We start from the raw sequence: 19,520 nt of genomic DNA, 5'->3' as shown, positions 1-19,520 counted from the left end.
ATGGGGTCGCAAAAAATCGGGCATGGCTGAGTGACTAACACTTTCACAATTAGGAGTGGTAAAGTGCACAGCAGGATAACCCAGGGAGTGCAGACATCTATCGGGGAAATAAAAACATTTCTCCTGTCCTTATTTGGGATCTCCACTTGAATTTAGAATCCATATAATTCATGCTTCCTCAGGGCCTCAAAAGTGTAGAGGGAACTAATGTCAGGACAGTAAGTCCATTTCCTCCCTTCCTGAGCATGGATCAGGGTACCACCTGGGCCAGAGTGTTTCAGTGTCACAATCACCTAAGACCTGTTCTTTGCTGTGGTCTCATGGCTCAGCAGATGATAAAAGATGGTACTCAATAAAAGCTGGCTGATTTATTAATGTTCCAAATCAGAAAGGGGTGAGCCCTCCAGCTTTGGTGACCCCCCCACCCCACCCCAGCCTATCACACAGGGTTAGGCTCTGAGGGGCCTGCACTTGTCCTGAGGGTCAGGGCACAGTGGCAAGCTCTCAGGTTCAGCCAACTGAAGCCTTGACCGTGATCACCCCATTCTCTCATGCAACCCATATGAAGGCCACAAACAACCCATTAATGACTGTATGAAGGCCACAATGATCAGCGTACATTTCCCACTGTCCTCCCTGTAGAACTTCAAAGGAGAGAAAGATCTCCTTCTTCCCTTTCAGTTCAGTACCAGAAACATTCATTGAGCCATTGCTGTGTGTCAGAAATAAGAACACAGGTTCAAATAAGAGACCAAAAAAAAGGAACCCTTGACATTCTGACCATACAATCCCCGCTCCCCCCCCCCGCCCAGAGTATCCTCCCAGGGAGTCAAGAGATCAATCTATCAAGTCACTTGGGAAGCCCTAGATCACACATCTCATAGACCCACAATCCATCCTTCCCCGTATTAGAATCAAGTCATCATATCACTTCAAAGCATTCATGAGTTTTTCTGATAGATGCTCTGACTACAAGATTGGGGGCACCTGTGTGACTGTCCAGCTACGAGGCTGCACTTCAGAATTCTCTTTCGCCTCTGACAAGTCCCCCCCCACCCAGGAGACAAACACTAAAGATGGACCGGCTACCACTACGTCAAATGAGGTATATAAAGCAGACGAGTGTACTCACCAAGGTACCCACAGAAAACCTGGGACTGTCTGGAGCACAAGCTGCCCACTGAGCCAGAGGGTGTTGTAACAACTGGGCAGACAGCTAGGAGTTTTAAAAAGCACAGTCATTAGCTATTTTACTGAGGAGATGCCTATACAGAGCTATACAAAGATTCAACGCAGAAGAGGGACTCAATGCATGTATTTATCATTCCCCCAGAAACAGAAGGGCCCCGTTACTCAGGGCCAGGGGACTACGGGGTAAGCAAGTCTGGGGGATTGTGGATTCTCACCCCAGATCTTTTGGCATGCCTTAACCAGCAATCAGGCTCCTAAATTTAGCGTTCCCCTTAACACATTCTAGTGTTAAAATAACAATGTACAATTTATATACTGAAACAGTCACATAAATACCTTGACTTATATTAAAGATGAATAGGAAAGGCCCTGACCTTTTGAACAAAAGACAGACTCCCTCTTAAGAGTAAAACTCACTTTCATTTGGTTGGCCTCGATTTCAGTTTTCTTAAAACCACCTGTTACCATTTCTAACACATGAAAACTCCTACATCAATGATCAAAAATTCAAGTATATACTGGTTTAGGGCTGCTTAGTGACAATTTAAAAACCTAGGCCTCCTTGGAATGGATTACACGCATCTTCCATGATACTTTTTGACATCCTGAAATTCTGAACTCTGCCTTCTTTAAAGATCTTGTATGCATACTAAATGTCAGATTTTTGCATGAGATGATGTGGATGGACACCCCTGCTCTGTCATCAGTCTCCTGGAATCTTTGAACAAATGCCTCGATGCACCTAAGCTTCTGTTGCTATAAAATGAAACTGACATTATGCTATTCCTGAGGATTTATGAAAGATTGAAATGAGATATTTAAAAGAAACTGACAAATAAAAGGTGCTCGGGGATATAATAATACCAGTTATCTAACTTATTTGATAGGTGAATCCCCGAAGGCCTTCCAGGTCTGCATGAACAGACTTCCTTCCCAGCTCCTTATACCAATTTAAAATCCATGCAACTTCCATTCACCTAGGGCATGTCTTCTGAAAGTAGCATGACCACTATTCATACCTGACTTGAAGATTTCTTTGGACAAAACACACAGATCTTACGGACTTCCCCCTCCCCTCTCTCTCTCTCTCTTTTTTTTTTTTTGCCAGATTTTTGTTTCTCTCTCAATTCTAAAGCAGATAAGGAAAACTTTTTTCCATACCCTATAACTTACCACCTCCAACATTCAGCCCCCTAACGAGATCCCAGGGACACATTTTCACACTTGTGGGAATTATACCTTCCAGTCAAAACCCTCTTTAATTGAGATGTGGGAGGTGCCCGGCCTGGATGGCTCAGAAGGCGAAGGCCCAACACCCAGGCCTCGGTAACATGTTGCTCTCACGTTGCCACCATACGCTGCTACCAGCTGACATCTGCTCACACACGTTCTCACCCACAAGCAACCACGGTGTTTATTTTCAGAGCCTCCCCGAGAGAAAATTCCCTCCCATCACCCGTCAGCAAAGATAGGAAGCTACAGACAGGGTAGAAACTGTGTCACAAGATCAGCAAGGCACACGATGTCTTCTCATTCAGATCTGACCTCTAAAAAGAGATGCTGAAAGCTCTCTGTGATAAAAATCTCAAGGAACAGAACCAGAGACAGGCAGGGCATGCAGAGCGTGGCTGGGTCAGCAGCACGTTCTCTTCACACGAGGGCCCTGTGCGTTTCTGGGGGGATTTCACTCCTTTTCCTGGGAAATAGCACCTTCTTCAGGCCAGTGGCTGTGTGGTGCTCCAGAGGGATACTGATTCTGTTAATGGAATCCAGATCGCTGAACTCAGCCCTGATCACCCAGGTCAAAGGAAGTCTATGAGAGAACAGGGCAAGCTGACTGTTGTCATCTGTCATTTCCAACAAGCTGTCCTCAAGTAGGCACCTTTGGTTTGCTCTCCCTCTGCTATCAAGCTACAGCATTAAAATCCTTCCTTTCCTCCCCTCCCCTTTTTGTTTATTTTGTTTTGTTTTTAAGTAGGGCCCAAGAACAGGGTGAGCTTCACTGGTGGCTCAGTTGTTAAAGAATCTGCCTGCAATGCAAGAGTCACTGGTTTCATCCCTGGGTTGGGAAGATGCCCCTGGAAAAGGAAATGGCAACCCACTCTAGTATACTTGCCTGAAAAAAATCCCATGGACAGAGGAGCCTGGCAGGCTACAGACTATGGGGTTGCAAAGAGTCGGACACGACTAAGCGATTAAACCACCGCCATAAAGAACAGGGTGCTCTGGTGCTGATCCAGGGCCTCGAAGTTAAGACCATGAATCAGATGAGATATAAGTGATGCAAATAAGGGTGATTTATGCCAAAGAAAGTAACTGTTAGTTTAAAAAAAAAAATCAATTTTCAAGATCTGTGTGTTTGAAGTCACACTAAATACAGGTAAACTTTTTCTATTAATAAGGTTTGGGGTCTGTGTGAAATGCTTTTTAAAATGTGAAACCCTAGGGAAAATCTGAGACATGAATAGTCTTAGAGATACAATCATTTTTAGAAGTCCCTGGGTATACTCATGGATAATGGGGGAGCATGGCTCAGGTAAGTCAGAAGATAAAAACAGTCCTGGAATTAAAATTTTGCATGAGTAATTTACAAAATAACTAAAAGACAATGAAGCTAACTATAAAAGTGCTAGGACTCCTTTTTGCCTGTGATGACACAACTAAGAAATAAAGCAATCAAACCTAAACACACAGGGTTTCCAGAGTCTGCTTCTGAGCTACCTACTTGGATCTCACCTTGAAATGAAAGAATAATCATCTTGGTAACTCTAGGGGGTCCAGTGGTGAGGACAATGCCCTCTCACTGCTGAGGACCCCGGTTAGATCCCTGGTGGGGAACTAAAATCCCTCAAGCCACGAGATATGGCCAAGAAAAAACAAAAACAAAAAATAAAACTATTGAATAATAATTTGGATGGAGGGTAGGAGACAAATCCAGGAATCCAGACCCAGCACTCCAGGCGATCCTTTTGCTTGGTAGAATTCCAGAAACACTAGTATAGCCTTTGTGACCTAGAGGTTAGAAAGGCCTTTTACAAAAAGCTCATTTGTCCTCAAAACAACCCAATCAGGTGGATCACAATCCTCTCATAAGGGTTGTCTGTTCTGGGTAGTTAGTCTTTTTATGTAGCGTGAAAGTGTCTCTTAGCCAGAGAGAAAGACATTCTTGCTGCAATGACTTCTCAAGCAGAATTAAATGTCACTGAAAATGGGCTTCCCAAGTGGTGCTAGTGATTAAGAACCCACCTGCCATTGCAAGAGACGCAAGAGACTCAGGTTCCATCCCTGGGTCAGGAAGATCCCCCTAGAAGAGGGCATGGCAACCGACTGTAGTATTCTTGCCTGGAGAATCCCACGGGCAGAGGAGCCTGGCAGGCTTCATAGGGTCACAAAGAGTCGGACACGTCTGAGTGACTTAGCAGGAGCAGCAAAAATGCTGCAGTCAACTCCACATCAAATTAGTCCCTGCCTCAACCCCTCCCCAGCCTCCACACAAACATCCTCCACACAGACATCTCTCTCACGATGACAACAGTTCCAGAAGTGGGCACCGTTATCTCTCCCAGCACGAGATGACAGGGAGTTTCTACTCCTCTCAGAGGATTCCCAACCAAGGTTTCTTACAAACTGCTGATCCCCAGCGTCTAACGACTCAGTGTCAGTTTGGCTCAAGACCCTCTTTCTAGAATCTGGGTACAGCTGCCAAAGAATTAATGAAACTAGACCTGACCCTATACACATAGTTTCATTGTTGATGGTGATGCTTTCTGACAGCGGAATTCTTCTGAAATATATCTTGCTTCAAGACAAACCAGCGGCTGCCACCTCATTCCACAGAGGTGTAAAGCACAGTAGGTGAAATAGTGGCCATTCAGGACTGAGTTCACACATATGAACAGCAAACTCTACTAACACACTTAACAACCTAAAGCTTGAGTGAGAACCGCTGTCTGAGAACCTTAGGTGATAGCCATCATTCTCCTTTGGTTCTGCCCAGCTATTTCTGGGTAAAAGCTCTGTTTCTCTCTCCTTAACTTCCGGAGCCAGATGCTAAGATGCAAGCTTGGATGTGGAAACCCTTCTTCCAGAAAGCCCTGACAGACTTCCAAGCAGCCAATTCCTTTACCAAATCATCCATCTTCTATAAAGACATGTCCTCAGTCTGTGATTTTCTTTTTTTTTTTTTTTTCCTCCTTCTAAAGTCAAATCAGAGTTAAGTCAGCCACCTATTTTTCTTTCTTTTTTTGGCCTTTCTAAGCTAGCAACTTAATGATAGGAGTTTATTATAAAGAAAGAATCACTTCAATGGCATAGTCATTAAGTTGTCAAAACCGAAGTGAAAACGAGATGAAGCCAACAGATAGGGAAATGTGCTGTGTGCTCAGTCACTAAGTCGTGTCCGACTCTTTGCAACTCCATGGGCTGTAGCCTGCAAGACTCTGTCCATGGGATTATCCAGGCAAGAACACTGGAGTGGGTTGCCATTTTCTTCTCCAAGGGATCATCCAACCCAGGGATTGAACCTAGGTTTCCTGCACTGGCAGGCAGATTTTTTTTTACCACTGAGCCACCTGGGGAGCCCAGATAGGGAAATAAATAATCCTTTAAGAATAAACCCCCCCACCAATGGAAGGAATAATAAAGTTACTGCTACATATGATCTAGAGAGAATAACCTTAGTTGAATTTGGTCTAAGAACTATTGAATTCCCAATACAGAAATGACTCCAAAACTTAGGTTATAGTTCTTAGAAAATTCCCATTTATGTGCAATAATATATTTTAGTGACCTTAAAATGCATGAAAAACTACTGTCTCCTCGTTTAGACAGTTATTCCTCTGAGATCAATGTGTCTCTTAAAACCAAACTCTGCCTTCTCATTCACATGCTGGAGTAACAAACAAGAGCTGTGACAACAGCCTGAAGTTATGAATGAGCAGTTATTTGTGAACACGCTTGTCAAGACAGATGTGGAATCTGTCAGTGTGGTGTGGGTTAGATAGGGAAAGCCAAATGAACTGAGCCAAGGTCAAAGTCACAACATTTTTCTTTTTCCTCCTTGAGACTGGAAAGATGCTACAGGGCTTCCTGAAACTAACATCTCCAAAAAAGCAGCCCGAGTGTTACTCGGGCTCATGGTTGCCTCATGACCCTCCTTTCCAAAACACCACGTCTCTTCCTCAGGAACGTCCTGCTTCCTAATGACCCATGTGGAGGCCGCGAGGAAGGCCTGAAGGAAGAGCCACACTCTCTCTGTGGACAGAGATGCGTGCCACATGCCAGTGTGAGAGCAAACAGCTGCCTGAGGAGGCTGGAAATGCATCCGAACTATTTCCAGAAGGTCTGGGCTTTGCAACATCCAGAAAGCATTTTCCATTTGCTTTAAGTTCCTCAAGTTGTTGTGATTAAAGGGGACATCTAAGCCCCACATTTCTGGCTTATCAGGCAGAACCAAGTCCAAAGGCTCATTTCTGAGAAGGAGGGGATGGGGTTGGTCCACAGAGAAGAGCTTGTGGGCACAAGAAGGCATTCCCCTCCTTCTAACAGCTCCTGATACTCTGCTTAGTTGCTTCACTCGTGTCCACCTCTGTGTGACCCCATGGACTGTATGTAGCCCACCAGGCTCCTCTGTCCATGGAATTCTCCAGCCAAGAATACTGGAGTGGGTTGACATGCCCTCCTCCAAGGGACCTTCCCGACCCAGGGATCTTCCCAATCCAGGGTCTCCTGCATTGCAGGCAGATTCTTTAACACTGAGTCACAGGGAAGCCCCCTAACAGACCCTAAGCCCAGTAAACTTGGTTCCCTTGGGACAGCAGTGTCCTCTCACACCAATGAAGTGGTTTTACTCGGTTGCTCCAGGAAAGCCAGGATGCTGCGTCACTCAGAGAGCATCTTACTCTAATGACAGCTGCTCCTGCCTGAGTGTGGCCTGTCCTCTCGGACAACACCTCCTCAGTTTTCATTTCCTCCTCAAACCCTTTGCAGCAACTTCTCACCACCCTCTCCCCTTCTTCCCACCCGTCCTCCTCTGGGAGACTTCTACCCTGTAATGGCATTTTGTTGCTGAAGTCTGTTGCTAAATGAATTGCCTGGGACTTCCCCAGCAGTCAGTGGTTAAGACTTCGCCTTCTAATGCAGGGGTTGTGGGTTGGGTCCCTGGTCAAAGAGCTAAGATCTCACATGCCTCGTGGCCAAAAATCCAGAATTTAGGGAAAAAAAAAAAAAAAAAGAAGAAGTAATACTGTAACCAATTCAATAAAACCTTTAAAAATGGTCTGCATTTTTTTTAAAAGTCTTTAAAAATGTTAGAAAATAATAATTAATAAATAAATAAATTGCCTGGCAGTGAAGAAACCGCTGTGGCTGGTTCCTGATCATGAACGTGAGATGAGGTCCAAACATCCTGGCTACCTTCTCAACAGAGCCTCTCACCAGGGGAGGCGATGAGACAAGGGACCTGGGAGAAGGGGCCGAGCGTGGCCCAGAGACAAGCTGCCCAGAAGCCCCTCAGCATGTTAGCCTTTTATGAACAATATCCTCCCTCATCCAACCCCAACCTTTGTTGGATTTCAGCCTTTAGGGCCCAGAAAGATAAAGAGGCAAGTATTATGTAACTCATACGCATATTCAGAGAGATCAGTTAAAATCATTTCAAAAAAAATTTCCCTAGAAATGTACAGGCCCTTGCAACACCCTGAGATGTCAAAAAATAAATAAATAAATAAACCCTGATATTAATGCACTGAGCATGCCTAGCAAGACACTCCAGCTGGGAGGGATCCAGGATGCAGATCTCCTGTGCCAGAGGTGGCTATTGCCAGTCAGAGGCTCTGAAAGTTTACTAAATAGAAACGTTTCCTGAGGGCAGATATCATGCCCCCTCTTAATTTTATTTTCAATGTGTTTCCAGGACAGAGCACTCTGCTATATACACATGGACTGCTACTCTTGCAATCCACAAACATGACTTCCCTGATGCTAGGTATTTTTCATATTTTAATACCTCTAAAATCCCAATGATCTCTTAGAAACAATGGCATGTTACAATTAATGAGCGCTCTAAGTGGCATATGAAATTACAGACTGTCGCTTCAGGCGTGTCTGACTCTGTGACCCCAAGGACTGTAGCCTGCCAGGCTCCTCTGTCCATGGGATTTTCAAGAATACTGGAGTGGGTTGCCATTTCCTACTCCAGGGGATCTTCTCAACCCAGGGATCCATATGAAATTATGGTGCATTGTGAAATCAGTGGTGCTTGAGATTCAATGCATAATAACTGCCTGCAAAGCAAGCCTATTAAATGCCAGAAGTAGCTACACTGGGAATTTCTTTGCACATCATCACCCATCCTCCACAATCCTAGGGGGCAGGGCACATCTTCATTATGACAAGTGAACAAACTGAGATCAACTTAAGTGCCAGGGCTGTAGCCCCACCACCAAGCTACGGATGGCAGAGCCAAGATCTGAATTCAGCAGTATGCGTTAAGTCGCTTCAGTTTTATCAGACTCTTTGTGCCCCCATGGACTGCAGGCTGCCAGGCTCCTCTGTCCATGGAATTCTTCAGGCAAGAATACTGGAGTAGGTTGCCATTTCCTCCTCCAGGGGATCTTCCCAACCCAGGGATCAAACCCGAGTCTATGTCTCCTGCACTGGCAGGGCAGGTTCTTTACCACTAGCGCCACCTGGGAAACCCCTCAGCAGGAAGCAACTGAAATGTCCCTGAGGCAGTTTGAATAACTTGCACTGAGACAGTCAGGTGGCTCACCCAGACAAGACCACGTTTTAACAACTTCCATCGGCCTAGAGTAGGGCTGCTTGTCTTTGAAGCTCCCTTTTCCCTTTCCACCTCTGAGACTGTTCTGGTGCAATTCCCTTTTACTTATTCTCTTTCTTTTACTTATTGGGTCTGTCTGGCTCTCAAGCCTGTGCTCATTAGACAACACCATCCTGCCTTACCCAATCCATTTTCAAGAGACAAGATGAATCTCCTATTAATCAAATTTAGAAAAGTTTTGCAAAGAAATCATGGCAGTTCAAGATGAAGACCAGGAGACTAGAAAGATCACAATATTTGTATCAACTACCTGCAGAGATAAAAGCAGAATGTGTTAAAGACAAGAAAAAAGACCCAGGGCTGTAGAAAAGGATTCAAAAATATAGTGCCTTCTGGAGGGGAAGAATGCAGAGCTTCTAGGAATAGAATTCCTGCCAGGAGAGGAAAGTCACCACCCTTTCAGGGATGTTCTATGTCAGTTTTCAAGAGGGCAGGAAAAGTCATGCTCTCTGTTTCCTGATCTCTATTTAGGGCTTCTATTACTTATACCTGACTTCCCTGGTGGCTCAGATGGTAAAGCGTCTGTCTACAATGCAGGAGACCTGGGTTCGATCCCTGTGTTAGGAAGATCCCCAGGAGAAGGAAATGGCAATCCACTCCAGGACTATTGCCTGGAAAATCCCATGGACAGAGGAGCCTGGTAGGCTACAGCCCATGGGGTCGCAAAGAGTCGGACACAACTGAGCAACTTCACTCACTATTACTTATACCTAAAAGCCTGACTTTCAATAAGACATCGCTGATAGAAATAGTTACAGCCATGTCCTCAGATGTTGCAGGGAAAATACTTGAACAGACTATACAGGGTTACTTGTGAGAATGAAATATGTGCACACGTATGAAATATTTAAAACTATGCTTGGCACATAGTGTGTACCCGCTGAGGGTTAGCTTTCATCATCATCATTATCACCAGCATTTTCATTCTTATCTGCAAAATTGGAAACAGGAACTGGGTGGTTCTGAAAGGCCTGGTATTGCCTTTAGCATAGGAACAAGATCCATCAGGCATGGTTTCCCTGATAACAGAGGTAAGATTTCCATCTGTCCACATCTCCTGGTCTTTCAACTATGCTTTCAACTCATAGATCTTTCTTCTGGTGACTTAGTCTTATTCTCTAAAGGGAAACCCTCATTCATTTATTAAGTATTGGTTGAGCAAAAACAATAAGCTGTAAGAACATAGCTAAGTCCAAGTGGGTTCTTGTTCTGAGGTAGGTCACCAACCGATGAAGACAGGTCAGGACACAGCTAAATTTTGCCTACAGCAAAAGAAAAGAGGCTGAGATAGAGATGAGTATCAGTACTGTGAGAGTGCGTACAGAGGAAGAGCTAATTAAATATGACGAGGAACATCAAAGAAGGTTTCATAAGGAGATGGCACTCATTTAACCTCAAAGGATGCTTAAAGGTGTTAAAAGATGGCTCTCTAAGTGGAAGAAACAGCATAAACAAAGGCCTAATGGCAGGAAAATAAATAGCCCCTTTGGGTAAAAGCAAAGAGAGTGATCTGGCTGGAGTGTAGTTTTCATGGGAGGATTTAGTTGGGGGCGGGATGCTGATCAAGGAGGAGGGACCAGACCCTGAAAGATCTTGGATGTTATCTAAGATATCTGAGATCTTATCTACAAAGCCAAAATTCTCAAGGCCTTCCTATATTAGGATTAGACAATGATGGGCCTGCTAGATTACCAGCCCTGCCAGTCTCTGTTCCCACCCTCTTAGGTGCCAAAAATCACCTAAGGACCTATCCCAGGGAGCCATGCAAACAGATCCTCTGAGGGAAAGTTACAAAGAAATGAATGAGATGGAGGTCCTGAGACATCCTGGGCTGGTGGGAGTGGTCCCCAGAGTGTTACTTTTAATCACATCAGAACACCTCTAAAATATCTTTTTTATATCTCATAACCAGTGGCATGTTATAGTCAATTTTCAGTGATGTTTCTTTCTTCAGGGCACATAAAAAAAGGGTTCACTTTAAAATCAACGGTCTTTGGGAATCAGTGATTAATAGGTACTCTGCAAGGAAGGTCCACTAAGTGCCAGAGGCAGGGTTTGGGACTTCTTTACACAGGTCATGGTCAGTCTTTTGCAACCCTAGGAAGCCAGCATCTTATTCATCTTTACAAATGAAGAAACAGAGGCATGAGTCAATGAAGTTCCCCACCCTACACACAGGTATTCCAGAAGAGAGAACAGGAAGGCAATCTAGAGCCTGTGGGGAAAAGGTCAACGGGGAGAGTTTATGAAGAGCTGAGGCCACCAAGCCCATCTGGCAGTAAGGTGGTGGTCACAGCACAGAACTGTTCTAACCTACCGGAGGTTAGAAAAGAAACAAAACCCGTGACAACCACCGAAACCGACTTGTGGTTGCAGCGTGACTCGAATTTCTCTCAAACACAGGATGGAAGCAAGCTCTGCAGTCTAAACAAACCCATCAAACAGTCCCTAGCATGTGATTAAAGTGAAACTACCTGGAAGACACTGAATTCCTAGGTCAACAACTATCCTTGTTTAAAGAAGAGTAAAAGACAAAGCACACCATGTGGTTTCAAAATGACAGTGGAAACTTGTTTATCTCGGCCAGAGGCACGTTTCATCAAGCTATTCAGCATGGGCAGAGTAGACCCACCCTTCGGCAGACAGGGAGAATGAGCACATTTGGGAAACCCACACCCTCTCTCCAGGGTCGCTCAAGACCAGAGGTGCTGCAAGAGGAGGGCTGAGCAGGATCGGAAGTGCTCCATGAGGAAGGCTGAGCAGTCCCGGAAGTGCTCCATGAGGCGGGCTGAGGGAGCTGCAGCCAGAGCTCTTCCCCGCCCTGCTCACCTTAATACTGGGCTTCCCAGGGGGCGCTAGTGGCCAAGAATCCCCTGCCAATGCAGGAGACATGTAAGATGAAGGTTCGATTCCGGGGTTCGGAAGATTCCCCTGGAGAAGGCAATGGCAACCCACTCCAGTATTCTTGCCTGGGAAACCCTATGGACAGAAGAACCTGGAGGGCTACAATCCATGGGGTTATAAAGGGTCAGACACGACTGAGCGCGCGCGCGCGCACACACACACCCACCCCTTAATACTGAACTTGTAAAGGGGTGGGTGGGACCAGGGAGGGAGAAGGATCCCCTAGTCCCACCTTGGTGGTCGGCTTGCACATCTCCTTCAGGGGTAGTCTCCTCCACTCTTCTTCCCTAACCTTCGAAAAATGCAGCCTGAAGTGTGTTGTAATCTCTGGGCAAAGGCCTAGCAGTCGGTGACCTCCTCTGTTCTAACCCAGATTTGATATGGGATCAACAGTGAGTCATTAGCCCTTTTTTCACATCTCAGTTTCCTCTAGGAAACAGGATCTGTCATTCTTTCATATCTTTTTATATGAAAGAGGCTGTGCCTGGGTTACATCAACTTTTCACTAGGGAGAAGAGAGCATTCAAAAAGTGCAGTTCCTTGAGTAGACCCCAGGGGTCGCTGTGGAGACACAGGCGGCTCCCGGAGCCTCTGCCAGGTCAGCGGGTCCCCACCTACTCCTCCAGCTTGACAAAGCCCAGCCTCCATCCGGTTGGTAGGGACTCCTCAGAAAAGGAGAGCGGCCTCCCTTGGCAACAGAGACGCCCAACTGCTTCAGTTATAACCAGTGTATTTCTTTCAGGGTTTTTCCCAGACTGTGAAAAGTAAAAGAAAGAAAAGAGGAAACCCTGGAAGAGAAGAACGTGGCCTAAGTTAAATGTGACCACAATTAGGCACTAGAGTTAGTACAAGCAATGATGCAATTCAATACAAGTGGGAGAATTAAAACTTGGTCTGCTGTGTATTAATAACTCAGTCATTGGGGAAGTCTAGGGAAGAGGTTCAAGTCTGTCTCTGATCTCTGTGTCTCTCTTTTTCACACATCCACACACACAGAATCTTCAAAAACAAAATCCCTATCACTTGGCTGTACACCTGAAACTAACACAATATTATAAATCAACTATAGTTCAATAAAAGAAAAAGAATCCCTGACTGTCCAGCAAAAATACTACTATATTCTAGCAATTGCTAGCGTTTTCCTTCACTGGTTGACAGTCCAGCCATGTATTGGAGAAGGAAATAGTAACCCACTCCAGTATTCTTGCCTGGAGAATCCCATGGACAGAGGAGCCTGGTGGGCTACAGTCCATGGGGTTGCAAGAGTCAGACACGACTTAGTGACTAAACCACCACCACCAGCAATATATACATAGAAAAGATATACCCATGAATAGAGTGTTAAGTTGCACCCCTGCCCCAAATCATAGTGCTACTACTGTGTCCATTCTATGTTCCATGATTTCACTTGGCAATTTACAGGGGAAATAGAAAACGAGATTGCCTGGTATTAAATGTTTAGCATTTATGTGAGTCAATTACAAAAGAAACCTCATCATGATATCTCCAGCTGTACAGTTGAATTTATCTAATTCAATATGACAGAATAAACCAACATGATTATTGACTTTCTTCCGTTGCGTAGCTTGGAGATTCCACTCTTCCTGAACATGAGCTGCTTATTTTCCTTGCAAGGAAAATCCAAGATAATCCCACACTTCTTTTTTCTCTGTCCCGACTAACATCATACTGCTGCTGACTGAAGTTACAGATGGGTGGGGTGACGCTACTGCTCAGGCTAAATGAATGGCAAGTTTTGATGCCTCTCATTGAAGCCCTTTAAGACCATCATAATATACTATATATCATACAAAAGAGTGAAATTCATGTTCCAACTTACTTAAGAAAACTTACTGATTATTTGTCTATTCCATGTTAATGTCCTTTTGAGCCTAAAGATGTTTTGTTTTTAGGTTATTACTTTGGAGGTGGTGCTACTGCAGAATTTAGCAATCCCAAATAAATCCCAGGGTTACCAGGCTTCTCTACATGGGAATTTCATAATTTTTTTTTTATTTAAGGGGGTTGGGAATGGGAAGAGGACCTGTCCTGTGCATTCTAGAGTGGTTAACAGCAATCCCTGGCCTCTCCATCCCCAGTCATGACATCCAAAAATGTCTCCAGACATTGCCAAACATTCCCTGAGGGTGGGAATAGCAAGAGCGGTAACATCACCACAATAAGAACCATGACACCTGCCTGAAATTTGTTACATGGGAAAGAGAGGAGAAAGAAAGAAAAAAAAAGAGTTTTGTCTCATCTTTTCCTTTTTTGACTGTCCAAGTGTCTACATATTTCAATTGTTAATCATTTGGATTCTTACTCCATTAAGTGGAATTACTCTTTCTAAATTTCTAAAGCCTACCTAGTACAGTGTCTTTGGAATAGATGTGCCTTGAGGTTCCAGTGGATTGTCAAAGGATGAGAAGTCCGCTAATTCCCACTGGGTAAAGTGTGGGTAAACCTTAGTATAACTCCACTTTGAGCCTTAAACTAACAGCATGTGAAAAGATCAATATGAATAAATTCAAAACTAATCAGACCCCTTCTTCCAATGTTGACACAGTATTATAACCCATACATACCTTCTTGACTAAAATTCATCCTAGGAGATTGGCACCTGGCCAGTTCTATTCATATTTACTGTATTTATATAGTACACTGGTCCAAGGATAATATTTAAGACAAAATATGCTTCAAGGCATATACAATATCTCTTATATTTTTACTTTTAAAACTCCGCATTGCTAAAAATATTCGTCTGAACTGTATAAAATGTCCTGCAAAGGACTATCAAGAATCTGTAATGATATATAGCTCATTGAGTATAATTAGAGCATATTTGTAATATTTGAGTTGAAGTCACTCCCTGAACGCTAATAAGTTGGTGGTAAAAAATGAACCAGTGATCTTTCCCATGCCTCCATCCCTGGGGCTCGTGACCCTCCTCGGATTTCCTTTGAGAAATGACAGGCACACTCCCTCCCCACAGCAGCTTCAGAGAGGACCAAGTTAAAAGTTAGGCGGAACAGTCCTCAAGAGGGAGACTTGGTATATAAGCCAATGCTGTCCTTTCAATTTGCCCTTTAAAAAATATAGTGGAGTGATTTTTTTTTCTTTTCTTCCTTTTTTTTTTTTTGGAAGGGTTCTCTATATTCCAGTATAACTAGAAAGTGCTGGAAAATCAGTTAACCTACTTTCTATAAAATTATCCACAGTCTTAGCACAGTAGTATCAAATCTGCTATTAATAAGACTTTCTGCTCCTAAACTTTCTTTTAGACTTTAAGAAGCCTGCATTCTTTGTAGGAAAACTGATAGTGTATATTTTATCCTGTGCTGATCAGAGGTTTTCAATTTCTTTGTAGCTGGGAGTGGAAACAGAAGGGAATCCACACACCCATCTTTAATGCCAACCTCTGAAATCCTAATAATCTGAGAATTTTCCCAGTTTGGTGATGATTATGATCCTGAGTGGGATCATCTCAATTCTTGAGATTGAAGAGGGTTTGAAAGAATGAACCCTCTTGGGTAACTTGCTCTCTCTACACCTATATCAGGAAAAGATCAGACCTCCTCCGTGTTATGAAAATACCAGCAGTTCATTAAAGCTGTTGCAGGTAAACACTGAAGGGTTGGCTTGTTCTGATTCTACATAACTGCCTGCCTGCCCAAATTCCAGTAGAACGTCGCACGTGCTAGAGAAAGCAAACTGACTCAACTCCCTGTTGGATCTCAAAGATTTTGGACTAAATTACAATGAACTTTCTTTCCTAATATCTCCAGGGCTCCACCCCAGATAGAAAGCTTTCCTTCTTCCCACCCCCCTTACCCACCTCCCCCCGCCCCGCATCACGAAGATGGAGTGTATATTATCACCACTGTGGTGAATGGTGCCATAATTACAATAATAAATTCGACCCCCTTGCCAGGATCTCCTATCTCGGCTCTGCTCTTAGACAACAGATGATCCTGCAGCAAAACAGAGGTCGCCAGGAACACTGGGGTTGTATACGTCAGCGATATTCTGAGACCATCAGATACAAGACACGGCAAGTCCCGGAACTACGACTTGTCAAACTAAATATAAATATTCAAAAAGAAAAGCACCTCTCTGCAATTAGAACCTCTAGGATAAAATTACCAAGATGGCCATATTATCTCTGTAGGCAAGACACAGAGACTTTGTGAAGGCAGCCAGAGAGTATATAGGGCATGAAAAGGGGCGGAGAGAAATGGGCAACCAATGAAAAGTGTATTTTCTTGGGATTTGGAATACGCAAAAGTTGGAGCTTTTTTTTTTCTTTCTTTCTTTTTCTTCTTCCTGGTATTTAACCCTCTCAGGTATCAATATATGCTGCTTCTTTGCTTTTTCTTTTTTTAAGAACTTGGAAATCATTCTAAGCTAACTGCCCTTTTCCCTTCCGCCCAAGGAACTCCAACAATAAATCATTTCACTTCCATGGCTACTGTATGCCAGCTGGTTTTGAGGACACTGCCCTCAGAGAAGCCAGTTTAAAAAAAAAAAAAAAAAATCGGCTGTCTTCTACGCTGAGATTCAGGAATGCAACGAAGTGACTGCAGGAAGCCTATGAAAGGGCAGGGAACACCGGGCTCCAGAGTGAGAAAGATAAACGATAAACGCCTAAGAAAAAGGATTTGCTACACCGGCGATTTTAAGAAGGCAGGTTTGAGAGGATTCTGGAAAAAAAAAAAAAAAAACATGAAGGAAAAACTCTTTTAAACGTAGCCAGAAACGAAGCTGTCCTCTCTACCATTCCAGGTGAAATCAAAAGGGGACGTGGTTACAAAATCTCGCCTTGGCGGGGACGGGGGGGATGTAAACACCCCGTCGAGGTCAGAGATTCACGAATTGAGGGGTTGGAGGTAGGTTTTTGGAGGGGTCGCCAGATCGGGTTTCGTCTTGGCGATGCTGACATTTTTCGGGGAGTTAGAGACAATAGGGAAGGCTTGCAGAATCAGCTGATAGGTCGGCACGGAATGGGGCGCCTTCCGGTGAGGCTCGTTTTGAGCCACTCTTTTTTTTTTTTTTTAACCCTTCCTGCCCCAGTTCGGCGGGCTCCAGGCCAATCGGAGCAAAGAAAACAAACCCACCGAGGTTTCCCGGTTTAACTCGGCCCCAGGGAGTGCCTGGAGTTTGACAGAGGAGGGCTGACTCCTAGCCGGTGGCCGAGTCGAAAATTCCAGGGAAGAGGGAAAAAAAGAGAGAGAGAATAACGCCTTATAAAGGACGGGGGCGTTGTGGGGGAGAGGAAGAAATGGAGAAAATAAAGTCGCAACTCCACGTTTTAAAGCCTAATGTTCTCAAGCACACAACTGGCAAGGAGGTGGGTGGGACGGAGGACCGGAGAAGGGGAAGGAGCGAGCCGGGGACCCCAGAGGGCAGGGCTATCCCTGGAGTGGCTGCGGTTCTGGAAGCCTCGGGCAGCGCTAAGCCCCGGGGAATGGAAGCGAAGAGCGGTACTTACTTTCCGAGGGTAAGAAGGACGGCATGTCTATTTTGTAAACCTCCTTGGCGTAGTATTCCTCGTCGCTCCGCTCGCGCTCGCAGGCGGCCGCCCTCCGGCTCGCCTTCTCCTGGAGCAAGTCCCTGGTGCTGTTGTAGATGGAGATCACCTCCGGGGGGACCTCCTCGGGTTCGGGGTAGTCTTCTGGGGGGCTGGTGAGCTTCAGCTTGCTCAGGATCTGCCCGCGGATCGCCTCGATCCTCTTGCGCATGAACTGGTCCATGTCGAGCGTGCTGCAGGTAGACAGGCTGAGCGCGACCGTGACCAGATGCAGGAGCAGAAACGCGCTCAGCACACAGTAGTGCATTTTTTTAAAGGTGGAAAAAAAATTTTTTTTTCTTTTAAGTAAAAAGTAAGAAAAAAAAAAAAAAACCCTAGCAACTCTCAAAGTACAGATCAGGTAGATTTTTTTTTAATGCGAAACTTTTGCAAACAATCGAGAGTCAATGTCCGAGAGAAAAAGGTATCTTGCTTGAATTCCTTTCAAAAGAAAAGGCAACGTCGTTCCCCAAGTGGAAATATTAATACACGACGGGCAGGGGGAACCTGCACTTGAGGGAGTCGGCAAAAGTTTTCTTGGAGCGACGAGATGGAGGGGAGGGGGGGCGGAAAAAAGAGACGAGTGGCTATTAGGCAGAAATAAATTTAGCAGGAGGAAACGGAGTTCAGTGTGTCAGTTTCGGGTGCGGAGTGGCGAATCTGAACTCGGCTCCTCCGGCCAAAAGGGAAGAGATGAAAAGGTCCCGGGGCTGGCAGCGGGCGCGCCGGCGGGAGGGGCGCGGGCCGCGCTGTCAGAGGGGCGGCCGAGGCCGGCCGGCTCCAATTTATATATTTCAAGAAGGAGCGGCGCGGCGCGGCCCTGCCTTCCACTGCAGCGCTGAGAGCAGGAGCGGCAGCAGCTCCGGAGCGGAGGAGCGCACACGTGTGTGAGTGTGTGTGTGAGTGTGCGTGTGCGTGTGAGTGTGTGTGGTGTGAGTGTGGGCGCGCGCGCGCCCGGGTGCGCGCGCTGGGGGCGAGCCCGGCCCGCGGCGGGGAGGCGGGAGAGCTTCGCTCGGCGCCCGGGACTCGGCCGGGTCCGGCGCGGGCCGCGGAGGCCGCGCAGGGAGGCGGCGAGGATCCTGCTCCCGGAGCTGCGCGCGGGGGCCGACACCCCGGCCGGCGCGCCGACCCGCCCGCTCACTCCACGTTGCCGCCGCTGGCGAACGCGTCCGGCCTCCAGCTCCCTCCTTCTGCTCCTCCTTCTGCTCTCGCTCCAAACGCCAACCCGGCAACAGGCGAGCGGCGGCCGCCGCCGTGGCTCTCGCCGCCGGCGGACCGCAGCGGCAGCCCGGCGACGCGCCGGCGGGGGAGTTTTATTCCTAGCGGGGTGGCGAAGGGGTTCCCTCGGACTCCCACCCCGACCCACCCTCGCCTGGTTTCTCTCCCACGTGGGCTTTTCTCGCTTAGGGCAGCAGGCACTTGGCAGCCCGCAGAAGGTCCTCTCCTGCTTTCTCCTTTCTGCAGCCGGACAGCCCCCTCGGTTTGCTCCCGAATGGCTCCCTAGACCGTTATCCTAGCTCTCCATCCCTCTCCCAGGGCCTCCTTCACTTGCGCTCTCTCCCTTCCCGGTGTGTCGCTTCCTTTCTGCCTCTCTCTCTCGGTCCTTCTATATCTCTCTGGCTGACCTCTCTCTCTCTCTCTCCCTGTCTCTGTCTCTCTCTCTCTTCGGGAGCTTCTGGAGCTCCCCTCAGAGCGAACCTTCTGCTGGCAGCAGATAACATCACGATCCTGCCTGGGAGGAGAGATTTATAAGTTCTCCCCGAACCACGTGTTTGCCTTCAACAAAGTGACGTGCTAGGATTACAGTCAGGAGTCCTCTCGTTTACTTAGACCACGAGCTCTCCCTGAACCGTTGAGGGGGTGTGGAAATGAGGGTGGCTGAGAGGCAGGGAGAGAGGAGGTGCAGTGTGCGCCCTGACAGAAGTGATTTATGGTATTTACTTTATATAGTCATTTTGGACCCGTCTGGTGAAGGACAGGCGACCAAGCCTCCCATTTTTACTTCATGTGGCTTGCTCC

At 46.1% G+C, this 19,520-nt stretch overlaps 1 protein-coding gene across 6 annotated transcripts in view; it reads right to left on the bottom strand.

Annotated features, from left to right (window-relative positions):
* TGFB2 (transforming growth factor beta 2) overlaps positions 1–18,163 on the bottom strand; it is a 94,436-nt gene extending 76,273 nt beyond the window's left edge. For 4 of the 6 annotated variants that reach the window (XM_005216784.5, XM_005216785.5, XM_010813094.4 and 1 more), the window contains exons 1-2: positions 17,424–18,163; positions 1,133–1,216 (exon numbers count right to left, since the gene is read on the bottom strand). In XM_005216784.5, coding sequence (XP_005216841.1) covers positions 1,133–1,216; positions 17,424–17,769 — 430 coding nt within the window. In that variant the 5' untranslated portion in view covers positions 17,770–18,163. The remainder of the gene's footprint in view (positions 1–1,132; positions 1,217–17,423) is intronic. The other 2 variants (XM_024976323.2, NM_001113252.1) reach the window with 2 other exon arrangements.
* Between the last annotated feature and the right edge of the window lie 1,357 nt (positions 18,164–19,520).

This window comes from Bos taurus, chromosome 16, assembly GCF_002263795.3.
Source record: "Bos taurus isolate L1 Dominette 01449 registration number 42190680 breed Hereford chromosome 16, ARS-UCD2.0, whole genome shotgun sequence".
In the NCBI taxonomy this organism is placed as follows: domain Eukaryota; kingdom Metazoa; phylum Chordata; class Mammalia; order Artiodactyla; family Bovidae; genus Bos; species Bos taurus.
The sequence above is the reverse complement of the archived record's forward strand: the minus strand, read 5'-3'. Positions and strand labels throughout refer to the sequence as shown.